Below are 22,710 nucleotides of genomic sequence, written 5' to 3'. Positions count from 1 at the left end.
TCTACCTCAAGGTGTTTTGGTAAGAATTAAATGAGATAAGGCATGTGGAGAGCCTAGAAGAGTGCCTAGCTCATAGTAAACACTACAAATGTAAGATCATTATTATGTCATCTAGGTCACATTCATACAAGTGTATATACCAACCTCTACTTACCAGCAGGTGATATATGCTGTGCTGGGAAACATACCAAAAAATCTTCATTGCAACCTTCAGTCAATTTATAATTTAGCAGGAGAGACAGGAAACATGCATATATACTTACATACACATATAATCGTATCTAAAAGTGAAACATGTTACATCTTCAGATATTTCTTGTTTTGGATACGTACTAATGACCTTTTGATTTCTGAAGAGTGACAAACTAGCTTAGTGTACTGTATAAATTCAAAGCCTGTGGTCAAATTCTCGCTCCTTATCTTCTAGTTAAACCTGTTTTCTTAGCTATAGGGGGATATTACCTATCCTGCTAAAAGTGCTGATATAAAAAACAGACGTATAGACCAAAGGAACAGAAAACAAAGCCCAGAAATAAATCCTTGTGCGTATGGTCAAAGGATCTTCAATAAGGGTGCCAAGGCTACACAACGGGAAAAGGGTAGTCTCTTCAACAAACGATGATGGGAAAACTGGACATCCACATGCAAAGGAATGAACTTGGATCCTTAGCTTACACCATATGCAAAAACTAACTTAAAGTGGATTAAAGACATGACCAGAAACTAAACCTCATATAAGATAGTGAAAAGATTCATGATATTGGATTTGACAATGATTTATTGGTTACAACACTAAAAGCACAGGCAACAGCACAAATAGACATGTATGATTACATCAAACTTCAGAGGTCTGCACAACAAAGGAAACGAGCAATAGAGTAAAAAGGCAATCCATGAACTGGAAGAAAATATTTACAAACCATATATGTGATAAGAGGTTAATATCTGATATATACAAAGAACTTGCTCAACTCAAAAACAACACAAACGACCCAATTTTAAAATGGGCGAAAGACTTGAATAGACATTTCTCCAAAGAAGATATACAAACGGCCTAGAAGCATATGAAAAGATGCTCACCATCAGCAGTCATGCGCACCACGACCACAATGAGGTATCGCCTCACACCCATGAGGATAGCGACTAAACAAAAATCAAAACAAACAAGAAACAGCAAATAACAAGGATGTTATTTGGTAAGGATGTGAAGAAATTTAAAAAAATTTTAAGTGTATTTATTCATTTCGAGACAGACTGAGACAGCAAGCAGGGGAGGGGCGGGGAGGGGGGAGAGAGAGAATCCCAAGCAGGCTCTGCACTGTCAGCACGGAGCCCAATGCAGGGCTTGAACTCAGGAAACACGACCCCATGACCTGAGCCAAAACCAAGAGCCAGACACTTAACCGACTGAGCCACCCAGGAGCCCCAGGATGTGAAGAAATTGGAACCCTTTTGTACTATTGGTGAGAACGTACAGTGGTGCAGCCTCTATGGAAAACACGATGGAAGTTCTTTAAAAAAATAAAAATAGAATTACCATATGACCCAGCAGTCCCACTTCGGGTATGTATCCAAAAAAATTAAAAACAGGATCGCAAAGAGATATGTGCACAGCTATGTTCATGGCAACATTATTCACAACAGCCAAGAGATGGAATCAACCTAAATGTCCATCACCAAAAAAAAAAACAAAAAGAAAAGAAAGTAAGGGGCGCGTGGGTGGCTCGGTCGGTTGAGTGTCGGACTTCAGCTCAGGTCATGATCTCGCGGTTCGTGGGTTCAGGGTCCCACGTCGGGCTCTGTGCCGACAGCTCGGAGCCTGGAGCCTGCCTCGGATTCTGTGTCTCCCTCTCTCTCTGTTCCTCCCCTGCTCTCAACTCTGTCTCTGTCTCTCACTCTCTCAAAAATAAAGATTAAAAAATAATAATAATAAATTTAAATAAATAAATGTCCATCACCAGATGAATGGAAACAGAAAATATGGTATATACAAGTTACGGGATATTATGCGGCCCTAGAAAAGAAAGAAATCTTGTCACGTGCAACAACATGAATGAATGAACCTTGAGGACGTTATGCTAAGTGAAATACACCAGTCACAGAAAGGGAAGTACTCCATGATTCCACTTCCACGAGGAAGCTAAGTCAAACGCTCAGAAACTGCCAGTGGTGGTTGTCGGCAGCGGGGGAGGGTGAAAGAGGAGCTATTCAGGGGATACCGTTTCCGTTTTGCAAGATGAAAAGGTTCTAAAGATCTGTGACACAACAGCAATGTGCGTGTTGTTAGCACTACCGCACTATATGCTAAAAAAGGTTAAGACGGTAAATTTTATGTGTTTTCTGACAACTTTTTTAAAAAGCTATGATAACTGATGATATATTTAACACACCTACCATACTTCTGGCACATTAAAGGCCCTCAAAAACTAACTGGAATGCTATCATGGTTACCAATTCTATTGATGGCGGCTTATAAAAACATAGCCTAGCAAAATGAAATTTAAGTCAAGTAAGAAAAAGTTAGCAAAGAGAAGCAAAGGAGGTGAGTTGGTTTACACACACACACACACACACACACACACACACACACAGCCATAGATCCAGTACACATGCTATGTAGTGAGGCCAAATTAGGGTAAACGATTTATCAAGAAGACTCACTGTCATCAATAGTTTTCCACAAAGAAATGCATTCCTACTTTTTTCTTTTAGTATTATCTTATTTGAGGGCTGAGCAAACTTTTTGTTAAAAAGGACCGATAACAGGTAAGTCAGCCTTTGGGGGCAAGGAGTCTCTGTCTCACTATTCAACTCTGCCTTTATAGTCTAAAAGTAGACAACATGTCCACGGATGAGTGTGGCTATGTTCCAATAAAACTGAATTATGGACACAAAAGTTTTAATTTTATATGATTTTCACGTCACAAAATCCTCTTCGTTTGATTTTTTTTCAACCACTGAAAAATGTAAAACCCTTGATTAGGTCACAGGCCATTAAAAAACCAAATGTGGGCGGGATCTGACCTCCAGGCCACGGTTTGTCCACTCCCCTAGAGTAGTCCTCACTCAAAGAGAAGAAAGATATTTCATGTGTAGATGATACGCACTGAATAAAATGTAACTTTTTATTTGTATTTTTATTTTTTTTAAATGTAACTTTTTAAATTAATTTTCGAACTAAACCAGGCAACTGCATAATACTTAAACTATTTTACCTGGCAAAACTAAAATATGTAGATATTAGAAATGTTCTCTCCACAGACAACCAACAGATTATAGACATCTTTCTACTTCTATCTTTGGGAAACAATCATCAGCAAGAATCACACATATCAACAATCTCATTGTTTTCCTCCACAATGGTAGTTTTAAGAACAATAAATAACATTCACAAATTAATAAATGTGTTTTATTTATTCCATCCATCTTATCCCAGAGGAGCTTAGAGAATTTCCTGCAAAATTCAGAGGGGTGAAAATTATACAATATTAATTAATGGAAATTTAGGGATATTATGATTTTAACACTCTTTAGTTATAAAATACTTGGGCTTTTTCTTCTCTGTAAAGAGGAGCTTTGTTTCAATAAGTGAGAAGTTATGTACATAATAATAAATGTGGCCCAGAAGTGATCATAGAAAATCCAAGTTTTTATCCCAATCGCAGTCTTCCTCCCCCGAAGTAGCTGCTAATAAAGCTTCCTTGCTCAAAACCATTCCAGTCGACAAGTATCAGAATGCAGGAGTGTGGAGGAGTGCGTTCATGCTTTAACTCAGATGGGACCACAGCAGAGATTTCTCATTGTATCTCGGCACCCATACGTCTTTATCAGTTCACAGTATTTCATTTCTATGTGCCATGACTGTTCAACATGAATAAAGGTGTTTTTCAATGAAATGTACACACACACACACACACACACACACACACACACACACACACCCGTTTTCAAACAACTGACCTCGTGACCTTAAAAATTCTAAAATAACTGGTTTTCCAACGAAGTGATTCTTCATTTTACTCTTCAAGGCCACAAAAGGAAAACCAGCTTACCTGCTTTTTTTTCTAATCCTGAAATTATTAGTTAACTTAGAAGGAGTTCATCTTAAAGGAGTAAAAACATCTTTTCCATACTTGCAAAGGTAACTTTTCATCTCCACCGCCAGGACGTCACCTCTGATACCTTGATAAAACCAGATGTCTAGATGATTTCCATCCAGAAATGTGACTTTCCACTGTGACTTTCTTGAAAAACCCATCAATAAACAAATTCAAGTTCTTTGGACAGATTGCTTAGGAACTCTATAATTAACACCGTGGGTGAATATCACAATAAAGCACTTAAAGATGGCCCTTGGAACAAGAATTGACAAGAGTGGAAAGGAAATGAACTTCGTACACAAGAGGCAGGGTTTGGGTGAATGAATACCCATCCCAAATACTACATGCTCATTTTAAATTCCGACTCTTCTCCCAGAATGTATTTTTTTTTAATTTTTTTTAACTTTTATTTATTTTTGAGATAAGAGGGACAGAGCATGAGACAGAGAGAGACAGAGCATGAACAGGGGAGGGTCAGAGAGAGAGGGAGACATAGAATCTGAAACAGGCTCCAGGCTCTGAGCTGTCAGCACAGAGCCCGACGCGGGGCTCAAACTCACGGACTGTGAGATCATGACCTGAGCCGAAGTTGGACGCTTAACCAACTGAGCCACCCAGGCGCCCCCAGAATGTATTTTAGAGTTAGCATGCTAACACTCTACCTGTGCTTTTAAAACTGGCATCTTAACCAAAAACTACAAAGCAAAAGCCCAATTTACATTTTCAGAATTAAAAATAAGACTTCCGTTTGAGACAGAAATCGCTGCTTCCCAACATCCAAAGCACGCAGCTACAGAGACGCTGGCGTGCGGAGGAACCCACACCCCTTCCTCGAGGTGGAGAGCTCCGCAGGAGGTGCTGAAATCTGGGAGAAGAAAGTCCTGTTTTCTCCCTGCAAACCGTGTAAAGGATTGGCACTTGGGTGGGGGGGTTCGTTCTCCAGAGCGGGCTGGGCGGAGGCAAGAAAGCAGGAGGCAAAGGGCGTCTCTTCCCGGAGTCCTGTATTCCCCGCGGGAGAATGAATTACATTATCACTGTAAGTCCCTAAACCGGCCATTCCCAGCCCTCCTGCCTCTGACCGGGGAGCTGGCTTCCCCGTCTGGCCAAATTCCTAGCGCCCCTCGGCAGGGTGAGCTTAGGGAAATGCATCCGGCAACGCTGTCTCGATTTTCATTCAAATGGGCCAACCTGAGTCCTTGGCAGCCACCACTAATTTAGGTAAACACTGCTACTTTAAACAGCACAAAGGAGTGTAATCAAAAATCACACAACAGAATCAAACGGCAAGCCTAAGCAATCACCAGGAGTCAGTAAAGTTTAGACGGAAGGAGGGTGGAAAGCAACGAAACAAATACTGTCAGGACAAAAGAAGTCTTCTAAGAGTGAGATAAAGTGTGGTGTGGGGGGATGCGAGGCAGGGTTTTTAAAAAAAAGAAAAAAGGTTGGGGGATTTCAGATAAGTCATGGTTTTTCTATGCAAACCACTCTACACACAGCTTCTTTTCAGCCACAACAGTAAGCGCAGTCAGACGCACCGACTAAAAGGACTCAACGCTCGGCTACTCGCTGCAGCCCCGTAAGTCTTTCCTCATTTGAATAGTATTTTAGGAATGTTTTGTCAATGTGTCGGATGATTATTCACTTCTACTGCATTCTTCCCTTCGCCATGATAATTATGGTCACAGGAACGATTTATTTTATAAGCAGAACAGTCACAACACTAAATGATGACCCTTTTTTGAGCGTTACAATTCATGTATTTATTTGTCTACATTTCTTTAGAAAGGGGAAGGTGAACTTTAACAACCGTTGCGCATAGCAACACAGGAACAAAAGATTTTTCACATGCATCATCTAAGCATTTAATTAAAATTCACAAACTTGGATCTCAAACCAAGTCAAAAGTAGAAATGTAAGAATACTAGATTCCCAAGCAGAAGCAGATACACCATATATTGTTTAGCTACCACAAAGACCAAAACAAGTACGGCGACTTGTGCCGAGGTTAAAGAATATACAAGTTACAAGGTTCCTTAAGAACCATCGTTTTAGTAGGGCTTGTATCCTTCCAGGTAAGTTTCACAGCATTAGTAAATCAAACAAAAATATACCACACACTCTCTCAGTTTCTATCACTTCCCATTTATGAAGACTAGAGCTTGACTCCAAATCCAAGCAATATAAAGCAAACTGGGGCATAGCAATTTACAGAAAAAGATGATTTTCCCCCCAAGACTTACACTCAACCACAGGAGTCAAAGTAAAAAGCAGTTTCAGTCAAGGTCTGTAAGGTACACACTCGTGGTAAAACCAAGGTATTCTCAGACAATGAATGGATCACCCACCAGGGTTTACACCGATGAAAGAGAGCTCTAGAAAAGAATCTGGAAGCCCTGGGATTCAGCTTTATGCTTTGAAAATTCTCTATCCTTACTAATCGGTTCACCTGGAAGGGTGCAGGTAGCATAAGGCACGCTTGCGAAAGGGACGATTCCACAGAAGCCTGGATTGGGAGAAGGTTGTGGTACAAGGTCAAAGGGTTTTTAGCACCAGAAGACAAGGATAAAGAGGATATATCGCATATGGGATCTCGGCCTCTGAAGGAACTCAAAGCGTTGGAATAAGGCACAAGTGACAGAATCAACGCAAGGTTACTCACAAGACGTGCTGGCCGTCCCGGGAGGGACCTGACTAAACCACAGTGTACGGGACTTAACCCAAATAGAGCCTACCAACTTGTTCGGGAAAATAAAAAATGAAGTCTGAAAAACGAATAGCTCAGTTTGAACGGTGACGACACGGCGCACAATTTGGTTCGGTACAGATGCAAAAACCAAGTGCCGCGAGGACGAAGGCATTAGCGGACAGCATGTGGCTAAGCTGTTAAGGGAGAGCTCCAAGTGCTGAAACTTCGTTACGACTTCCAACCCCAGAGAAGAGGCCGAGGGCTCTTCTTGGCGGTTGTCAGAGGCAGAACATGGCCGAACACACAGCTCTGAAGTCAGAGAGACACGGATGAGTTCGGCCGCCACCACGTTAACCGCTTTGTGCCCGAGACAAGTCGCTCAACCTGCGAAGCCTCAGCCTCCTAAAATGGGGGCAATAACGGTACCTATCAAAGGTTTCATTTATTCAGTAAACATTTATGAAGCCACAGAACTAGGCGCTGAAATGCAACGGTGAACAAGACAGACACAGTACGTACCCTCATGGGGCCCGAGATGACATACCTGAAGGCTTCGGTGACGGCCACCACAATGACCGTCATCTTTGCCCCCATCATCTTTCACCTGGTGCAACGTATAAGGGATTTTCCAATGACGATAAGTAAACCATCTATCGTCGTTGGAACAAGGCTTCACAAACGAACAAAAAAGACCTGTACTGAGCCTCAGGCCCGTCCTTAGTCCTGGCCCCTCTTCTTTTCCTTCTCTCCCAGGGACCTTATCCCATCCCACCATTTAAAAATGCTATCCATCTACACCCAAATTTACTATCTCAAGCTCTGAGCTGTCTTCCAAACTCCAGACTCTATATCCGGCTGCTTATTGGGTATCTATGTGTACGTCTTAGCAGGCATCTCAGACCTACGGATCTGAAACGGAACTACTCCAGATGACGGACCCAACTGCATCCCAACCGGCCGTACTCCACCCTTTCCCCATCGGTGTGCCAGCAAATCCCTCGTTCCTCTCCTTTCCTCACGCCTCACAGAGCCAACGCGTGAGCAATTGTGTCACTTTTACCTAAAAAACATCCCAATCCATTCACTGCTCTCTCCACCGCCAAAGCCAAGATCTCATGGTTTCTCCCCTCGATCACCTCCTTGCAGTAACATCCACTACTCCTTCTCCACAGAGCAGTGACCTCTTTTTGAAAATGGATAAGGTCTTGCAAAGCGATGTGCCCTTAATGGAAAGACAGGAACACACACAGGCACACCATACCTCCATTCAACCTAAAACTCCTCCACGGCTCCCAAATGCCCTGAAAGCGTTGACGGTCTACAAGGCATACCCGATCGGACCCCTTTCCACCTCTCCGCCTCCTTCTCACGAGACCCTCGTCCCTCTGTGTCTCTACACCTCAGTCATGCAGGCTGCCAGTCAGCTCCTTGAACGTACCAACCTCCTTAGCTCTCTTCAGGACAGTGCAGTCCAGTAGAACTTTCTGCCCTGATGGAAATGCCCTAGACCTGCACGTGTGGCCCCTGAGCACTTAACTCGTGGCTAGTGAGACTGAGAAAGCAGGTTTCTAACTTTACTGAATTTTGATTAATTTAAATGGCCACATACTCCCAGCAGCTATGACACAAGACTGGGATTCCCCATAGCCTTCTCCTCTGCCTGGGCCACTTTTCTCACAGCTCTTCCCAGGGATGGCTCTTTCTCACCCTGACGTCTTCGTTAAACGTCCACTCCTCAGAAAGGCCTTTCCTTAGCACCCCGCCCAAAGCAGCTCCCACGGACACCACCCACCGTGTCACCTTGTTTATTTTCATCAAAACACGTTCACTACTGCCTTTATCCTTTCTCTTCCCTGAACTAGAATGTAAAATCCATGAAAGCAGAGACCTTGCCTCTCCCCTTCCATGCCATGTCCCCAAGACACATGGTAGGCATGTAGTGTTTTTAACAAATCTTTGATGAAGGGTCGAATAAATCAACGAGTGCGTGAGTGACTAGAGGGTCAAGTGAGTCAAGAGTAGGCTGGGGACAGACTATGGAAGCTGCTGGAAGAAGACGAAGGTCCTTCGAATACTTACATTTCGTGTATAGGGACACGGGGCTCTGCGGTTCTTAAACATCCCGTGGGGACCGGCAGTGTGAGCAGACAGCACAAAGGAACGGCGTACGTGCAAAGCGGGTCTCCGTCCTCAACTGACTTGAACTCAATTTTACGAGAACATTAGTGATGCAGACACACAGATGCTCCTTACATGCGAGACGTTAGGAAATCTCTCAAGAATGCATCTATATACATCGAAAGGCATCCCTCCGGTGGGGGTGCGGACAGAGTATTAGACATCCAAGTCAGCCCCGCAGTCTGGATCTGCAAACAGCAAACCAGGGCATTAATGTCTAGCCAAGTTAAATACCGGTTTACAGTCATCCGGTCCTATGAGAAATGTCATGAGCTGGGCCACTGAGCAGAAAGGGGGGAAGGGAGGCAATGAGGGGAGAAAGTAAGCAAGGCGAGAAAGCAAACCCCCAGCAAGTTCAAACACCCGGACGATCGGCAAAAAGGGAAGGAACCCACAGCGTGGACGGAACCGCTGACCGGCCACAGATGAACCGGCCTACACCCGTCAGCCGACAAAACCGGCAGCCCGGGGACGCCACGCACGACACGGATCCCACACGTTCGTTCGCGCTTAGGATTTCAAAGAAAAAACAAAAAAAAGGCCCGCGTTTACATCTACCTCTGTGAAAAACCATCCCACTAAGGAAGCTGCAGAGCAAAGTTTTACACTGCCTGAAACCGCGTGCTCTCCCGCTCTTCCGCGGTTACGCGTTGTGTCCCAAGCTTTAAACTTTACCGAGGATCAGTGCCGCTTGATAAAGTTACCTTCTCACAGAATGGAGCCGTGTCAGTGACGTGCACAACACATTCCACGGGCTCCCCCGAAGACAGGCTCTTAATCAGGAGTTTAGAGCCAGCACGGAGCCTGCTTGGGATTCTCTCTCATTCTCTCTCTCTCTCTCTCTCTCTCTCTTTCTCCCCCCTTCTCTGCCCTTCCCCCGCTCCCTCTCTAAAAAAAAAAAAAAAAGATAACCTATCCATTTCTTTACACTTTCTACCCCTACTGCCACTGAGACCAAAGTAAGGTAAATGATGTTCACCTCTGTTCAAAGTCTCTGTCGGGACCACCTCAACTCCTCAAGTGGTACAGGAGTCAAAGACCGGGTCCCAGAGCTTAACTCTGTTACCCCACTATCCTGCCCAACTGCCCAGCTGGTTCCATCTTCAGTGCTCTTCCCCACGGGTCTCTCAGAACTAGGATTTCTTTATTGGCATCAGGGCTAACAGCACAGGAAAATTCATTCACAGAGCAATACAATCTTAGCCTTTCACAGCATCTTTGGAACACCCTTGGCTGTGACAGCACCCGCTTTATCAAGGTCAAACGTGGACTTATTTTCTCCTTGATCATCACCACCCACTTTGTGATTTTATAAATACCATCAGTCTATCACGGGGAAATCAGTGTTTCCAACCATCACCACGGATCACTAGGTTTATCCTTCCAATTGTAAACGGTACAACTATGGTATCTCCAAAAGTTCATTTTTGCCTGTTTTTCTCAGGTCCCTGCATACAATTCCAGCTACCTCAGAGAAGAATGGGTTTGGAAAACCACGTGACACGCTGCGTTCCGTTAATAGAAAAGTGATAAGAAAATCAAGGTGACTCCTCACCTTCAGCATCCGTGTGTGATTCATCATTACAGCACACAGTGCATAGAGCCCGGGCTACTTGTGGCATAAACGAACGATCAAGGATGACTGACAAACAACATGCCATTGTATCAGAGAAGATCAATATTTCTTTGAAATGCTTATATAAAGTATTTTAAGAACTTTATCATCTCACTTTATATCAGAGGTCGGCAAAATCTTTCCGTCAAGGGCCAGAGTAAGTGTTTGAAGCTTTGTGGCCCACGTACTATTTCGGACACATCTTCCTCTTTGTTGCTGTTTATTTACAACCTTTTAATGATGTAAAAGCCATTCTTGGCTGGAGGGTTATATGGAAAGAGGGTTGCAGGCTGGGATATGGCCCTTGGGCCATAGTTTGGCCACCCCTGCTTTTCGAGGATACCATAAAAACCATAATTATATAGCACGGCTACATTTTGACTAAAGAAAAACACTTCCAACTGTTTTGTGTGTTTTTTTTTGTAATCTTTTTAAATTCAACTGTTTTGGGGGAACAGTTTTAGATTTATAGAAAAAACGTAGTTCGCATAACTTCCATATATCCCACACTCGGTTCCCCCTATAAAGATGTTATGATTATTATTACTACAACCCATACTTTTTTTCAGATTTCCTTAGCTTTTATCTAACGTCCTTTTTCTGTTCCAGGACCCTATCCAGGATGCCATATTACATTCCTCATCATGTCGCCCGAAGCTCCTCTCAGCTGTGACAGTGTCTCAGGCTTTCCTTGTCTCTGATGATCGCAATAGTTTTAAGGAGTATGGGGCAGTTATTTTGTAGAATGTTCCTCTTCTGAGATTTGGTGGGTGCTTTTCTCATGATTACGTTGGGGTTATGCTAGTTTGGGGGGAGGAAGACCACCTAGAAAAAGTGCCATTGTCACCACATCGTATCAAGGGTACCTCAACAGGACTCACCATCACTGTTGACATTTACCTTGATCACCTAGCTGAGGCAGTCTTGCCAGGTTTCCTCCAACTGTTTAAAAAAAGAAAAATTAATCGGGTGCCTGGGTGGCTCAGTCAGTTAAGTGTCCGAAGTTTGCTTTCGAGTTGGTTTCGGCTCATGTCATGATCTCAACGTTCATGAGTTCGAGCCCAGCATCGGGCTCCACCCTGGCAGTGCGGAGCCTGCTTGGGATTCTCTCTCTCCCTCTCTCTCTGCCCCTCCTGCACTCCCTCTCTCTCTCTCAAAATAAATAAACTTTAAAAAATTACAAAATAAAAAAATGAACATAATGAAAATGAACTTGAATCTTACCATATAGGACTAAACTAAAAGCTTTTAAATGTCAAAATCATTTTTAATAAGTTGGCTATACACATATACACATACATCATCATTCATTATTTATATGATTCACATCTATGCCTCTTAAACATATCATATTTGAGATGAAGACAAAAGTTAATATGATTTGTCACTGTCTTCTACTTTTAATTCCTCTCAACTCTTCCTCCTCACTGTTAGGCTAAATTAAAGGGATAGCTAAAGAAAATCTAACGCACACTACCCAAATCTTCTTTCTTTCACTTTAAAAAAAAAAAAAATTAAGATTTTTATTTTTTTTTAGTTTTTTTTTTTTTAATTTTACCTGTTTTAAGACAGAGTGTGTGCACTTGAGCACGGAAGGTCAGAGAGAGGAGGAGAAAGAGAATCCCAAGCAGACAGTGTGGAACCCCATGCGGGTCTCGATCTCCCAATCCTTGAGATCATGACCTGAGCAGAAATCAAGAGTCCCAACACTTAACCGACTGAGCCACACAGGCGCCCCTACTTTCACTTTTTAAATGGTGCTTATGCAAACTACACAGTGAGTAGCCTGAGCTGGGGAGTCCAGGGCACTTAGCTGGCTGGCACGGTAAAAACTGTTGAATAACTTCTATCTTCAACTTCAGTGTTAAAATGATTCAAAGGGGTCAGAAAGGGGAAACAGGGAAGCACGATGCGAGACTAAAAAGAACTAATGTCTCTTACCTAACTTTTCCTGGTCAGGTAATTAGCAAGAGGGCACAAAAAGGTGGGGAGAGTGGGAAGGACTAAAAGGCTAGAAGAAAGGCGGGAAAGCTTCGGGTCACATGAAGGCTATCAAAACACACTGAAAAGGGAAACGCAAATCCAAACCACAGTAAGATACTACCTCATGCCCACTAGAAATACTTTACAACACACGCACACACACACACACACACACACACACAGAAAATAACAAGTGTTGGTGAGGATGTGGAGAAACTCGAATCTCAGGACACTGCTGGTAGGAATGGGAAATGGCACAGCCACCCTGGAAAATGGTTTGGCAGATCCCTCAAAAAGTTAAACATAGAATTACCACATGACGGAGCAGTTCCACTGTTAGGTATCTACCCAAGCGAACTGAAAACATACGTCCATACGAAAACGACGCGTGAATGTCCACAGCAACATCATTCAGAATAGCCAACAAGGGGAAACAACCCAAATGCCCATCAACTGACGAATGGATAAACGCAGTGTGTATGGTGTAGCCATACAACAGAATATTCTTCTAAGTCATAAAAAGGAATCAAGCTCTGACACAACGCTACAACACAGATGAATCCTGAAAACACTGTGCCAGACACAAAGGACACACACCGTATGACTTCATTTACATGAAATGTCCAGGATAGGTACAACCATGAAGACAGAAAGCAGATTGCTGGTTGCCAGAGGCAGCCGGGGTGGCGAAAGAACGGACGGGTACTGGGTTTCTTTCTGGAGTGAAGAAAATGTTCAGGCATTACATAATGGTTATGGGTGCACGACCCTGGGAATATACTAAAAATCACTTACTGGTACACCTGAGAATGGTTAAAATGGTGAATTTTATGCGATTTTTTTTCTGTCAATAAAAAATAAAATAAGTAACTGGAAAGAAAAGCCACTGAAGACAGTGAAAGCATTCTGAAATGTTACTTTTAACCCACAACTTACACATACACTGTCCTGAAAATTCCCTTTTCCTATTCTATATACTTCTGCGATCATTTTTCCAATAACAGGAGCTTCAGAAATGAAGAAATTAGTCCAAAATTCTAATAAGAAATCAGGTCAACCGATTTTAAATCAAGTTCACAGGACGAGAGCATACACAGACCCAGGCCCTAACTCCTGGAATTTACACTGCATTAGGGCTCACACTGTGTGCTACCATTTCAGTAACTCCCCCATCGGCGGAATGAAGGTGGCCACGCCCCTCTTTAATGGCGGCATCTTTTTTTCCTACAGACATTTACTGGAAACAGGTTAGAGGGCGCCATTTCTAAGGCACAGGCAGGCAGAGCAGGGCCTTGGCAGGCCACGCCTCACAAGGGCTGACTATGTAACTCACAGCTTAGTGATCTGCAGCTACAAAAAAAAAAAAAAAAAAAAAATCACTTATTTATAGATAACAGTCTTTCTGGAAAAAGCAAGTATGGCCCTAGGTCTTGCAACAAAATGAAACTGCAAAGTATGGACTATTAAAGTCACTGCAGAAATCTCAGTACTAATACTAAGCAAGCACTATGCCCTCCTGCAAGCGTTACAGCACACTGTGTTGAAAACAAGAAATACTTCTTTGGGAATTTCTGGAAGACAGCACAGTGGAGTTTAAATTAGTGCTTCCCAGAGTGGTTTGTTTTTTTTTTTTCCAAAAAAACAAAAAAACAAAAACAACCCTTCTTTTAACAACCTCTCCACACTTCAAAAACCATAATCACTCAAATAATTCACAGTAACCACTTGGCACCCGAACTCAGCCGGCCGGGGAGGAACGACTTCCGGCAAAATCTATGACATCGGCAGTGGTGATTAAGACTGTAAGGACTGATTTTGTTTTCTTTGCTCTTAGAAGTAATTCCCATATTTATACGATTAGTCAAAATGTAGCGGCTTAATTCTCTCATTATTTTTAATCTAACTGGAAAATCAATTGTCTCTGGTTGTTGGTGGTTATGGGTTTATTTTCTGAAAGCCGAACAATAAGCAACTGGAAATAAGAGAGTAGCTCAACTAGCATTCTTTCATTAATTTAACAACTTTCTTCATTAATTGACCTCAGCAATATTCATTTAACATGTACCATCTACAAAGGACACAGAAAGCAGTAATAAGCAATTAGGTCTCTTGAGGAATTTACACTCTAGCGGGAGGGTTAGCAAAATTACTTGCTTTGACTTTGAAAGAAAGACAATACAGAGTTCCTCAGAGCCTAATCACGTGCCATAAACTGGGTGTAAAGAGCCAAGAGTTAGCTCAGCCATCAAGGATACCCAGCTGACATCCTCTTCCTCCTCCCGGTCACCCTCCCCACCCCCCAGAGCTTCTTCCCTTCAGTTAGAAAGCACACAGGGCATTCAATATCTGATCCCAGCCATAAACCAAAGACTATATAAATCAGCAAGTTTTTGTGTGCTGGCAAATCTTTCACGTTCAACTAGACAAAGTTATTGTATCTCCGGATAACATTCAATCCAAGCACAGAAAATGAGAAAAATTCTACTGAGAGTTTGTACCACCATTCACCCAAGTCTCCGAGGCCTGCCCACCTTAGCCCCCTAGTCCCTTCAGAGGCAATGAATCCATCCTACCTTTTTCTCCTATGCTGAATGTAGCCGTTTTTGTTTTGTTTTTTTTTTTTAAGCACCACACCATTTGGCCATGATCTATGGGCCACCATAAACACCAACTGGTGTGGTCAAAAGGGTGTCCACGGTGGGCAAAATAAGAGGTGAGGGAGGGAGTAGACCCGCAAAATAACAGCTGACCCGCTGGGGGGTGGGGGAGGGGAGCAAGGAATCACGGACAGGGAGATTTCCCCAGGAACGGGTGATGGGGGGGAGGGGGGGGGGCGGGTAAAGTCAAGCCTGTTATAGCAAAATTGCAGTCTATTCAGGAATGAGACAGAGCCCTTAACTCTTCCCCAGACAGAACTTCTCATGTGCCCAAGAGGGCAATGAATTTCCAAGTTCTACCTGGCCCTGCACTGCTGTTCAGTGGGGTCAACCTGGCAGGCCTTCAACCCATTAGGCTCAAAGCATTCATGAACCAGATCCCCCATGTATCTAAGGATCATAAAAAGTTAACAGGAACCTTTGAAGACCAATAAAGGCAGGTCAATCGGCCTGAGAAAGCAACACCGGGCAAAGAGGTTCCACTCCACCCAAACAACCTCTAAGCACGTCCAGGTGTTCCAGCGGTCTGGAGGAATGACACAGGACACAGGTTCTAGAGTCCAACTACCTGGCTTCAAATCCTGGCCACCTTGAACAGCCATGGCGTCTCTCCATCTCCTCTGTAACTGCAAGACAATCCTAGCATCGACCTCATAGGACTAATGGGAGAATAGAAGGAGATCACAGTTAAAGAGCTTAGCACAGTGACTGTCAAACAATAAATACTGAATAAATATGTGCTGGTACACCCACTAGTTCCAGGGGTAACCTGAACCACCCCTCAGTTCCTGAACTGGAATGACACCACCACACCCACGACCATTCGGCTGGGCCCTAATTATGGATCCCTAACCATCGCCATGAGGTAGGTGGTCTCACCTCCATTTTAGAGTTGAGAATGGGGGTTTAGAGGGACTCACAAACTCACCTAAGCTTACTCAGTCAATAAGTGCTGGGGCAATTTTAATACTTCGATATTCCAAAATCACTACTTACTGAACAAAATTACGTTCTCATAAAAGCCTCCAGCTTCCCCCCTGCAAATATGCATATTCATCTATACAATCGGAAACACTTCACAAACTCTGATAGGCTGTCAGAGTTTTTCTTAACATAAATAGAACTGGGTAAGCCATCATGACCATTTTAATTAAATGACTTTGAGGGTTCCAAAATACTGCCTACCCACAGTTTATCAACTCACTTTCTTTCAGGATTTGTCATGTGATCCTGTAGAAGAAGGGGCACACCCCAAAAGGCCCGTGTCACATCTCTTTCTCTGTAAGTTTGGTGCATGTCTAACAAAATCGACTAGAGTTCAATATATCCTCCAAATATCCTCTCCCACCATCTCTTACACAACTTAGCAAGACCTACAGTCACTTCGTTGCCCTAAAAGAAAGCAACGAAATTTAAACTAAGTATTGTCAATATTGACCCTGGTCTCGTAGAATCTTTGAAAACTCAGAGTGAGATCCAGAAATGTGTATAACCCAAATTCATATTGCCAAATACTTAAAGACCTAACCGCTTCACAGAAAACTAGAATCATAACAAATTATCTTAGTCAAAACTGTTTATCCACATCAAATGAATTGGTTATTGGTTACCCAGTTTCCTGAAAGCAGAGTTCATAATAATTGTTAATCCATTAACAGTTTAAAATAAAAGGCATGCTTAACTTGTTTAAGAAGTAGTGATATGGATAAGCCAAGTCATTTCTTACTTCACTTTCTATTTGCTTTACCCAGGCATTACATATTCTTGTAATCTCTGTTGGTAAATACAAATGACACGATATAATAGAAGATGCAAAATGAAGAGACTCTGAAATGCCTAAATATTTCAAGAATTCACTGTGATTTCAATAGCCTGAAACTCCAAGTATCAGAAAGCAGAATGACCACAGAACTGTAAAAGCCAAATATTTACACAGGTGCCTTAAAAGTCACTGCTGGGTGCACACCATCATCACTGACATTTACTATCTGTTAAATAGTTTCAAGTGCAAGGGCAGAAGTCAAATAACTGACCTGGAGCAGGAAGTTTATGACAACAACTAGTATGTCTGGAGAAACTGTGAAGGTGTGATGTTTGTCATAACTTTTTATCAGGCCAGCAACAGGCAGCCAGGCTGGGGCAAGCCAGAACCTCAGCAAGGTGCCTTTTCTCATTTCAGAAGGGAAACCAAAACTGATACCCTCATGGATAATTTAATAAGGACTGTTCCATAAATTTATAATGTCATTTATGACTTTTTTATAATTACTCGTTAATAGGTTTCAAAAACAATATTCGTAAGAGAAAAGTTAACTGAGAACATATAGTATGAAACTCTGCCAGCTTCAAATTGAGAAACGGGGCAATGTTTAGTAGAAGCACCTAAAAAAAAAAAAAAGGGTTATAAACCCCTAATTTACAGTTAGGAACACCTCCTTAATGGCCAATTTACAAATTTACAATTAAGAATATCTCCTATTATTCTTATAATAAATCTCACTATAAGAAATTTTCCTTTGAAGGGTAACAAGACGGGATAAAGGACCAACATTTGTGAACATTCAGCAAAACTTCAGCTCCGGAACTTCCTAGACGATGATTTGGTTATGCTTCCCCTCTTTACCTCCGAGCAGGACTAACAAGTGTGGGTTGAAAACTACAAGAAATCGTGATAAGCTCAAGTCTGTTTCAATGTTCACTGCATTTCTTTCTTCAAAACACAATCTGCCTTTTCAAGATGTGGGGACTCAGTTCAAGGTTTCTGGTGAGGGCAGTACGCAGTAACACCAACCCCCACCCCCACCCCCAAAAAAGTGTTTCTAAACTCTGAGGGGCAGAGCTAATCACACCCACAGCCAGGGCTCGGAGAGGAAGGGTGCCTGGAGCCCCCCTCCACGCCCAGGACCTCCGGCCTGACCGGTGGCGCGCCCCGTCAAGAGCTTGCAGTCAAGGCAGGGAGCCAAGGACAGACAAGAGAAGATGCCACAGGTGGCTTGGTTGGCTGGTTCCCCACCTTGCACTCAGGCCTTCTCCAGGAGGCTCCCGGCCCGTCCCCTCCTCCCAAAGGCCGAAGGTACCCTCCAGCGCTAATGTGGCCCACTTCAGGCGGAAGCGAGCTCGCCACGGGGCTCAGGTGGCCCCTCGGGGTCCGTTAACTGGACACGGAGTGCCAGCCCGGAGCGCCAATGCCACCCTTGCCTCCCGGCCGGGAGTGTCTAAAGGTCCCAGGGGGCGTCGAGAAGGGAGCAAGGCAAAGAGGCCCTGGAAGGGGCGGCTCCAACTGGCCCCCTACGGGGCTCCTCGCCGGCTGAGGGTCCCGCGCCTCCTTCCCGAGACCCCTCCCGGCACCCCGGGGCCGGCAACGCCCCACGCCCCACGCCCCCCGCGCCGCGGGCGCCGCCGATCGGCCGGATCTCCCGGACAACAGCCGCCGCCGCGCTACTGAGGCGGGTCCCCGCGCCCACCCGCGGCCCGGCCGCCCACCTGTCCCGGGGGTCGATCCAGCTGGTCCTCCTGGTGTTGTGGTCGATGTAGAAGACCTTGCCGTCGTAGTCCCTGGCCTCCTCCCAGCCCCGGGGTAGCGGCAGCTGCCCGCTCCCGGCCCTCCTAGGCATGGTCGGCGGCCTCGCCGGCGAGCGGCGCCTCCATAGGGACCGGGCGCGGGACGCGGCGGGAACGCGAATGCCCGGCCCGACCGCCGCACCCGACGCGGGCGCCGGCGAGGGGCTGCGGGGCGCGGGGCGCGGCGGGGCCACGCGCGGGGGGCGGCTCAGGAAACCCTGCTCTCGGCCCCGCCGGGGATCAGTCCACCATGTCTGCGTCGGAGCAGGCGAGCGAACCCTCCTCCTCCTCCTCCTCCTCCTCCTCCTCCTCCTCGCGGCTGCAACCGCTGCCTCCGCCTCTTCCTCCTCCTCCTCCCCGTCCCCCTGTGGCCGCCGAGGGTCGCGGCGCCCAGGCTGCCCGAGCCGCCGCCGTCTGGGCTCGGATCCGGGAAGCTCCGCGGAGCGGCGGCCCCGGCGGCGACGGGCCTCCTCATTTGCATGCTATTAGCATGCGCCCCGCCCCGGGCCCGCCCTCACCCGCCCCTCCCCACGCTGGGCTCATCTGCATGCACATTCCTCGCCGCCACATTCCAGGGCTTAACCCTGCAGCTCCCGGGGCCTGCTGCAAGAACTGGGGCGCCGGGCCGAGCCCGGGGCGGGGGCGGTGGAGGGGAGCTGAGGGACCAGGTGGGCGGGAAGAGGGCGAAGGAATGCGCTGTTCGCTCCCTCCCCTTGACCCCAAGTATCTCCCGGCGGCCACACGCCTTGGGATTTTTAAACTTTCGGGACAGAAAAGAGCCAGAGAGCGCTCCGCAACCTTCGCAACTTCTTTCCGACTTCTAGGGAAACCACAAGACTTTCGAGAGGAAAGGGGTGGGGGAAGCTCTCTTCGGGAAGAAAAAGTCCCAGCAAGCAGCGAGGGCACAAAGGCTTCCCCACGCCGCTCCCCGGGCTACTTCGGCACCCGAGGGCGGTTCGGGGTGGTGGAAAAGTGTAAAAAGCACCGAAAGCGCTCAGAAGCGTGTCGGTGGCGTGTCCGGGCCGGTGTCGCCCCTGGGGCCTCTGCAGGGCGCCTGGCCCTCCATGACCTCAGCCCAGAGGCCACGGGCCTCGCGGCGGAAAGCGAAGGCGGGTCCAGCGGTCCCAGAGCGCAGTGACACGCCTGCCCCTGTGGCCTGTGGGGGAAACTCCAGCCTGATCCTGGGAAGCGACTGCCTCCCACCCCCACGCGGGCCAGGGAGCAGAAGGCACCCTAGCCTCCCGCCGGGTCGGGCCGCTCAACCCGCGGGGGCCAGGCCAGCCATCAGGGCGCCTCTGCCGCTGGCCTCCGCTGCAGGGGTTTAGGATAGTTGGACGTGGACAAATCCTGGAACCGGTCCCTTCCGCCCAGCCCCCGCGGCGGGAAGTCCCCCACCCGAACCCCGCTGTGGCCAAGAAGGTGTGGGCCACCACGCTGGAGGGAGCCCACTGCGGCCCAGAAGCCAGGCTTTCCTAGGCCCTGGATGAATCTTAGATGGAACGTGGATCTTTCTTAGCCCACAAGCAGTTCTTTATTCAGCCTCTCCTGCTTCCCGGTGGGCACTGACCAGGGGCTGGATCTCCGGCTCCGGGTAGGACAGTGCCAGGAGCGGTAGGACTGGCAGAGCCCTGTCGCAGGGCATTCAGTGCCCCCAGCCCCTGGGTCTGGGAGGGCGTCTTCAAGGCCCAAAAGTATTCTCCACCTGGGTCTACACCATCCCCCATTCATATTCTTCCGGGTTACTAACAGCTTCTTTTAAAGTGTGGGGTACCTGGGTGGCTCAGTCAGTTAAGCATCCCACTCCGGCTGAAGTCAGGATCTCATTGCTCGTGGGTTCGAGCCCCATGTGGGGCTCTGTGCTGACAGCTCAAAGCCTGGAGCCTGCTTTGGATCCTGTGTCTCCCTCTCTCTCTCGGCCCCTCCCCACTCTCTCGCTCTCTCTTCCTCAAAAATAAATAAAAACATTAAAAAAAGTTTTTTAGGGGCGCCTGGGGGGCTCAGTCGGTTGAGCGTCCGACTTCGGCTCAGGTCATGATCTCACTGTCTGTGAGTTTGAGCCCGGCCTCGGGCTCTGTGCTGACAGCTCAGAGCCTGGAGCCTGCTTCGGATTCTGTGTCTCCCTCTCTCTCTGCCCCTCCCCCGCTCATGCTCTGTCTCTCTCTCAAAAATAAATAAACATTAAAAGAATTTTTTTTTTAATAAATAAATAAATAATTTTTAAAAAGTAAAACACCCTAAAGAAGGGTCCCGGAGCTCAGTCATTCACCTCCTGGTATGAATTCGCTTAATCCTGCCGGCTAACGCAAAATGACTTCCCCACCTTGTGCAGGACACAGCGTCGGACAGGGGACAGGGGCTTTCCGAGCGTTTGGAACAAAGTCCTGTCTCCTGGGCTCACAGATCGGTAAGGGAGTCAAGTGACTCAGGGTTGACAATGGTACAGCACACTGAGGTTTGGGGTAGCAGCTGCCCCAGGGGTGTCGAGGGCTTTCAGATTCCCAGGGAGTCCGGCCATCTGCAGTCAGTCTTGAAGGTGGAGGAGGGAGGAGGGAGGTCCTGAAGAGTAAGGACTGAGGGCCAGGCTTGGAACAGCTTCACGGCAGCCACTGGACTTGCCTTCTCCCGCCGGAGTCTTAGAAAGAGTTGTATTTGCCCTTGGCGTGGAAACTTTAAAGCACCAGAAACTCTGAAAAGCAGAAGGTGAGGAAGGGAGTCATCCAATGAATTCAATCCCTTTGTCCTTCTAGGTCTTCCAAAGAGAAGCCCCCAACTCCCGGTCTCTCGTTTTGCCCCCACGCCACTCACAGAGACGTGATCACACAAGGCAAGCTTCTCCAGTTTCCAGTGACATGTAACATCCTGGTGGCTAATCTTAAATTTGGACTTCCGAATGGTGTGAAAAAAATGAGGCCTGTCTGAAACTAATCTCTCACACTACTAAGGTGTGAGAAGGTGAAGGGGCTTTGTTTTGGACCACTCTGAACTGGCTCACTTACTTGCATGGCCAAAATTTGCATTCTAGTATACTAATAACATCATTCAGCAACGCAGCCAAACTATTCTTGTTTCAGCCTTCCTTCCAGGCTCCCGCACCTACCCATTAAAAAACATGTATTATACTAAAATGTCTACATCCTGCTATTTAGGAAAAAAAAAAAAAAAGAAAGTAACTTTCCAGTTGCCACAACTTAATTTGTTTCACTAGAATGAATAACTGCAAAATACTTCTTGGTACAATTTCATATTTGATAAGCTTTCAGATAAATATTTTTTAATCTTTATTTACTTTTGAGAGAGAGCGAGCATAAGCGGGAGAAGGGCAGAGAGAGAGAGAGACAGAGAGAGAGGGAGACACAGAATCTGAAACAGGCTCCAGGCTCCAAGCTGTCAGCACAGGGCCCAGTGCGGAGGCCGAATCCACAAACTGTGAGATCACGACCTGAGCCGAAGTGGGCTGCTTAACCGACTGAGCCACCAAGGCGCCCCTCAGATAAATATTTTTACGCAAACTTCTAAAACCGATGAGCATGCCAAGATAACACACTGCGGTAAAATGGCATTTATTGTTCCATAAATTGCAGGACTTCAAAAAGGTGCGTTAAGTAAATAAAACTCTAAAGCAATTAAGAGACAAGCTCACTCCTTCTTTGCCACTTGTAGGCACAGGAAACATTTGGTCACACAAAAGCGGTTAAGGTGACAAGAAACTCACTGCCCTCTACCGCTTTTTTTTATCTTGATCAAGTTTGAACTCTGCTGTTCTGAGTTCACACAATTGCACAGTACTAACCTCCTGGAGAATTCCTAATGGTTAAGACAATGAAATCTTTTTTTTGTTTAATTCTTTTTTTTTTTGTTTTTTAACGTTTATTTATTTTTGAGACAGAGAGAGACAGAGCATGAACGGGGGAGGGGCAGAGAGAGAGAGGG

The 22,710-nt window shown here is 45.9% G+C and overlaps 1 protein-coding gene across 3 annotated transcripts in view; it reads right to left on the bottom strand.

Moving 5' to 3' along the window:
• WWC2 (WW and C2 domain containing 2) overlaps positions 1-19,224 on the bottom strand; it is a 208,037-nt gene extending 188,813 nt beyond the window's left edge. Inside the window, exons 1-2 of one of the 3 annotated variants that reach the window (XM_019422332.2) lie at positions 18,703-18,804; positions 8,866-9,152 (exon numbers count right to left, since the gene is read on the bottom strand). In XM_019422332.2, coding sequence (XP_019277877.2) covers positions 8,866-8,867 — 2 coding nt within the window. In that variant the 5' untranslated portion in view covers positions 8,868-9,152; positions 18,703-18,804. Of the gene's footprint in view, positions 1-8,865; positions 9,153-18,702 lie in introns of all 3 variants that reach the window. The other 2 variants (XM_019422330.2, XM_053900828.1) reach the window with 2 other exon arrangements.
• Between the last annotated feature and the right edge of the window lie 3,486 nt (positions 19,225-22,710).

This window comes from Panthera pardus, unplaced genomic scaffold, assembly GCF_024362965.1.
Source record: "Panthera pardus isolate Hobbes unplaced genomic scaffold, ASM2436296v1 HiC_scaffold_13, whole genome shotgun sequence".
Classification (NCBI taxonomy): Eukaryota; Metazoa; Chordata; class Mammalia; order Carnivora; family Felidae; genus Panthera; species Panthera pardus.
Note: the sequence above shows the minus strand (reverse complement) of the source record. Positions and strands in the feature narration are given on the sequence as shown.